This window comes from Fonticula alba (assembly GCF_000388065.1).
Source record: "Fonticula alba strain ATCC 38817 unplaced genomic scaffold supercont2.2, whole genome shotgun sequence".
NCBI classification, from domain to species: Eukaryota; order Rotosphaerida; family Fonticulaceae; genus Fonticula; species Fonticula alba.
The window spans coordinates 1,912,681-1,917,965 of record NW_009242972.1 but is presented as its reverse complement, the minus strand read 5'-3'; the positions used below and the strand labels follow the sequence as shown (position 1 = coordinate 1,917,965).

The following is a 5,285-nucleotide window of genomic DNA, read 5'->3' as shown; positions in this document are numbered from 1 at the left end:
GGGGGGGGGGAGTGGAAAAAACCGAGGAGGAGGGGGCAACATCCCGCGGCGGGGGAAGACACGGCACACGGCGGTCAGGGCCTGACAATGAAAAGAGGACGCGGGGGCGAACCGGCCGAGGGGCCAAGGCCATGTCACAGGGGGCAACAGAGAGAGAGAGAGAGAGAGAGAGAGAGAGAGAGAGAGAGAGCAACATGAACATACCCGTCGAGCGGGCGTCCACCACCGAAGTCGAGACAACCCGTGCGCTGTTGAGCAGACGCAGGTAATCCTCGTCCGAGTCGGAGGAGATCATGCTCACGGCGCCGGTCTTGTTGGAGTTTCGCGCATGGTAGAATTCCCGGATCTTCAGGCAATCTAGGAGGGACCCGGCGAAGTTGTCCAGCGCCTCGGACGTGCACGAGTAGATGTTCATGGCATCGCTGCTCTCGGGCGGCGGTGCTGCATGTCAGAGCGAAGGGGGGCGGGGCGAAAGAGCGAAAGAGCAAAGGGATGAAAGAGCAGAGGGATGAAAGAGCGAGACGGAAAGAGCGAGGCGGAAAGAGCGCCAAAGGGGAGATGCAGGGGGAGGGGGGAGGGGGGGGGGGGGGGGAGAGAGCAGTCAGTTGGAGGAGTGGCAGGCAAGGCCGGGAACGACGAGCGATGACCACGGGAGAAAGGGGGGGGGGGCAGGCCTCCACGTACGGCGCAGAAAGAGGTTCAGCTGGGCGCCGGAGGAGGAGGCCGCCTGGACGAGATTGGCGTGCTCCGCTGTCCGTGAACGAAGGGAAAGGAGGTTGCCCATGCTGGCGGTCTAGGGCGCCGGGCTTCCGGGGGAGGGGGAGGGGGGAACCGGAGGACGGAGGACGGGGAAGAAAAGGAACAAGGGCAAGAGGGGCACGTGTGGGAGATGGGGCTGGCAGTGATGCTGACACCGGGAAAGGGCGAAAAACCAAGGGCAGGGGAGGGGGGAGGGGGGGAGGGAGGAGAGCGATGGCCAAGCGCACACGGTCGGGCCTCGGTGCGGGCGCAGCCCGGGTCGCCTTGAGCATTCGGCCACGGCCTTCGCGGTCTTGCAGCGGGCACATGGGGGTTGCAGGCCGAATGGGTGGGCGGGGGGGGGGGGTTGTTGCGCGCCCGGGGCGGGGTGCCCGGCTTGTTGTTTTCCGTCCTCCACCCCGGACGGGGGGGAGGGGGTCGTCGCAGCCAGCCTCCCGGGCCCCGGTGGACATCCAGGGGCACGCGCGCGCGCGCGCTGGCTCGACAAGGGTGCGCGAATGCGCGTGCATGAGAGCACCATCGGTCCCCCGGGGGGGGGGGGGGGGGGGGGGGGGGGGGGGGCCCCCCCGGCGGGGGGGGGGGGGGGGGGGGGGGGGGGGGGCAACGGGCGAGGCCCGGGGGCGGCCGGTGTTTGGGTCTATTTCGGGCACCGTGCCCAATAAAAGGAGGCCCGGCGGCCCCCGCGCTCCGTCGGGCGAGACCCCCGCCGGGCCGGGGAGCGGGACCCGGAGGACGGTCGTCAGTCGGGATTCGCGGCCACGCTGGCTGATATGCCATCGCGGGCGCGCGCGCGCGCGCGCGCACCCCCCCCCCCCCCCCGGCCGGCCCCTCCGCCGCTCCTAAGCGCGGCTTCTCCGGAGAAGAGCCGCCCCCGAGGAAGGGGGAAAGGGGCCGGGCCCGGGCCGCGCCGGCCCCGCGCTTTGTGCCAGTGGCAGGACTCCGACGAACACAACGGCTTGCCGCAGGGGCCTAAAAGGGAAGCACTCTCGGCGCGAAAGGGGCCGCAAAAAGGGGGGCACACGGGCTAGAAACGGGGGGGGAGGGGGGGCCGCGCGAGGCGGGCTGTGCGGGGACCCGGCCCCCCGGCCGAAGAGGCGCCTGCCCGGGAAAAGGGGCCGGGGGGGGGAAGCCCGGGGGCTGATTAGCGCGGCGGTGGCCCGGAAAAGGAGCGGCAGAACGTCGAGCGGAATGTTTCACACCCCGGGCCCGGGGTGTGCGCACTCTCAGGCGTGTGTGCGTGTGTGCGTGTGTGCGTGCGTGTGCGTGTGTGTGTGTGTGCAGTCCAGCAAACGTGTGTGGGAGAAAGGATCACCTCGGCACGGCATAGGCCCCATTCGGGCCGGGGAGATATGTGTAAGTCAAATATTATTGTTGTTTTTTTCCCGAGTTCCTCCGGGCTTTCCCGGGCACCTTCCCTCCCCTCCGCCCGCCCTGGTGGTCTTGAGGGTCCAGGTCCACCTATGCGGCTGCCCCTTGCGCGCGTACACACACACACACACACACACACCCGCCCAGCTCCCTCCTTTGTGGCTCTAAGGTGGCGGGCCTCTGGGCGCTTGGCAGGGGGGGGGGGGGAGGAAGATACGCCGCGCCTGGCGTGGACAACACACCAACGGGAGAGACTACCCCGCAGGGCGCCTCCTACCGGCGTCGGCGCCGTCGGCGGACCCGAGCCGAAGACCCGCCGGGCGTCGGCGGTTTCATGTTGACGCTGGTCATGTGCATTGGCGGATCACATGGGGACTTCAAAAACCCCACAATGACTATGCCAGCCGCCGCACAGACAGGCCCGAACGTATGCGTGCGTGCGTGCGTGCGTGCGTGTGTTCAGGGGTCCAGTGCGGGTTTGGCCGCAGGCGGGTGGGGCCGGGGAGGAAGAAAAAAAAAAAAAAGAACAAAAAAATATGTATTCCGTGTGTCTGCCAGGGGGGGGGGGGCCAAAAACGGCCACAGGCGAGCCGCCAGCAGAAAGAACCCGGCCAAGGCTTCATGAGGAGCCGGTGGAGGCACGGAAGAACTGCTGGATGGTGCCCTTCTTGCGGGCCGCGGCCGTAGGAGCCGCGGCCATGGGGCCGACGACCGACGAGTCGGCCAGCAGGGCGGCCTGCTTGGCGCGCTTGGGCGGGGGGGCGCTCTTGGTTGCGGGTGCATCCCCCGCCGGGGCCGGCTGCTTGCGCTTCGGGGCGGCGGCCTTCGAGCTGGGCTTCGGAGCAGGCCTCGGGGCGCGCTTGGGGCTGGCCACCGGGGGCGGAGACACAGCGGGCGGAGTGGCCGCGTGCGGGTCGGCCCCGGCGTCCTCATCGCTGGACATGGCCTCCGCCTCCTCCTCATCATCGTCGTCGCCATCGCTGGAGCCGGAGTCCGCGTCGGAGGACGCGGAGGAGTCGGAGTCGGAGTCATCGCTGCCGGATGCCCCGCCATCGAGGTCCGACCCCTCGTCCGAGGGCTCATAGTCCCCGGCCTCACTGTCATCATCGTCCTCGTCATCGGCCCCGGCATGGGCCAGGCCCGGCTCCTTGCCGGCTGACAGATCGGCCAGCGTACGGGCCAAGATCGACCCGGCCGCCAGACCCAGGGACTTGCCGGCCGTCGGGGCCACCACCCCGGGCGCCGGGGCCGAGTCATCCTCCGTCGGGCCGGGCGCAAAGTACCGCCGGGCCGCCTGGAGCACGTGCAATTGCCCCATGGCGATCTGGTGGAATTCGATGGCCGGCTGCCGGCGGCGCGGGGTGCCCGGAGTGGCGGCGGGGCCCGGCTCGTCGGCGGGCGGGTCCTCGCGCAGGCGCACCGCCAGCCCCAGGGACCGCGGCGCGGCCGACATGTCCACCTGGATGTCGGCCACCCGGTCGGCCGGGATGACCACCACCGGCCGGCGCTCCAGGCCAAAGTAGATGCCGCACGGGGAAAAGAGCAGCCGGCTCTCCCGAGCGCGGAGGTAGGCCGCGATGCCGGTCAGCGGGGCAGCCGCCGCCAGCAAGCCCGCGGTCAAATCCCCAGGAGCCAGGCCCGAGGGGCGGTGCCGCGCGGCGTCGGCCGACCCCGGGTCCGCCGTCACCTCCAGCCGGATCGCCGGCAGGGCGGCCTTCAGGGCACGCATCAGGCCGACCACGGTGCGCTCGGCCACCGGCCCGGCCAGGTGCGCCCCCAGGCGCATGCTCTGCACCGAGCTGGGCGCCCCCCCGTCGGCGGTGCCATGCAGGAGGACCGCCCAGCGATCCGCCTCGCTGGCGGGGCTCCCGGTGGCCGTCTCGTACCCGGCGAAGAGCCCATGCTCGGCCTTGGCATCGGCGGCCAGCGGCACGGCCAGGAGCCCGGCCAGGCGCTCGATCACGGCCAGCGGCGCGCCGCCGGCCTCACTGGCCGACAGGAGCTCCGCCCGACCGCCGGGGAGCAGCCGCAGCCGGGCTCCAGCCTGGGCCTTGGCGCCTCCACGCGCCGCCGGTGTCAGGCTCAGCAGGCCATCGATTTGCACGAGCGGCGCCGGGCTGCCGGCGACCGGGTCGGGGGTCTTTTTCGCGGGGCCCGGCGTGCCGGTCGCCGCCCGGACCACGTCCAGCAGGAGACTCGCCAAGTCCGGCTGCGCGCTGAGGGCAGCCCGAACGCGGGCCAGCAGGGCCGGATCGCCCTTGAGGAACGGCTCCAGCTGGGACGCGCAGTCGGCGCTGGTCATCTCTGCAGGGGAGGAGGAAGGGCCCAGGAGGGGAAGGGTCCGGGAGGCGAGGGGTGGCGTGTGTGGCAGCTGCGTGCGTCCGTGCGTCCGTGCGTCTGTGTCCGTGTGTGTGTGTGTGTGTGTGTGTGTGTGCGGGAGAGGATGCGTGTGCGGGAGAGGATGCGTGTGCGGGAGAGGGTGCGTGTACGGGTGTGCTTCGCGCCGAGGCCGCCGCATGAGCCAGCAGGCCCGGGCCTGAAAGCCGCCGCCGAAGGGGCCGCCGCGGCCCCCGGCAGAGAGGTGTGCCGGATCGCCGCCGCCGCCGCCCCCATCGCCGCCCCCCCCCGCCGGCCGACTCGATCGGGGATCGCTTGATGGGCCCCGAGCGGAGGCCGGCCAACGGCGGCGATGCACACCAGAACGGAACACCTTCTTCAGATCACATGCACGTCCCAAACACACATGACCATGCCACTGCTGCCTGGTCTGTCTCGTCAGGGCCGCGCGTCGTGCGCGTCTCATGCATGTGCCCTCTGGCACTGGGGGGGCCCGGGGGAGGGGGGCCGGTGCCCGCGTCGCCGCGAGTGCCGCGACACGCTTCCTGACCCTTCGGCGAGGGGAGATCGCGCATGTGTCTGCGCCGGCGCTTGGCCGGGCGGAGGCCAGATCGCAGGGCCGCGCGCGCCGCCGCCGCCCGGGCGTTGGGATCCCCTTCTTCGGCCGGCTGTGCCCGGCCTGGGCGCTGGCGCCAGATGGCCAGCCCCTTTCCCTCCCTCCCCCGCCCCCTTCCCCTCTTCGCCTCCCCCTCGCCTCGGCCCTCCCCTCCTGCCTCGCTCCTTGCCCCCGCTTCGCAACCCCCTCCCCCCCCCCCCCCCCC

The 5,285-nt window shown here is 71.6% G+C and overlaps 2 protein-coding genes across 2 annotated transcripts in view; both read right to left on the bottom strand.

The window, feature by feature from the left end:
* Positions 1–965, bottom strand: part of H696_01429 (hypothetical protein) — a 2,725-nt gene extending 1,760 nt beyond the window's left edge. The window contains exons 1-2 of the mRNA XM_009495325.1: positions 685–965; positions 205–441 (exon numbers count right to left, since the gene is read on the bottom strand). Coding sequence (XP_009493600.1) covers positions 205–441; positions 685–784 — 337 coding nt within the window. The 5' untranslated portion in view covers positions 785–965. The remainder of the gene's footprint in view (positions 1–204; positions 442–684) is intronic.
* Positions 966–2,668: 1,703 nt separating this feature from the next.
* H696_01428 (hypothetical protein) lies at positions 2,669–4,553 on the bottom strand. Its single transcript, XM_009495324.1, has one exon. It carries the CDS (start codon positions 4,427–4,429, stop codon positions 2,747–2,749), a length of 1,683 nt encoding a protein of 560 aa, XP_009493599.1. The 5' UTR covers positions 4,430–4,553; the 3' UTR covers positions 2,669–2,746.
* Between the last annotated feature and the right edge of the window lie 732 nt (positions 4,554–5,285).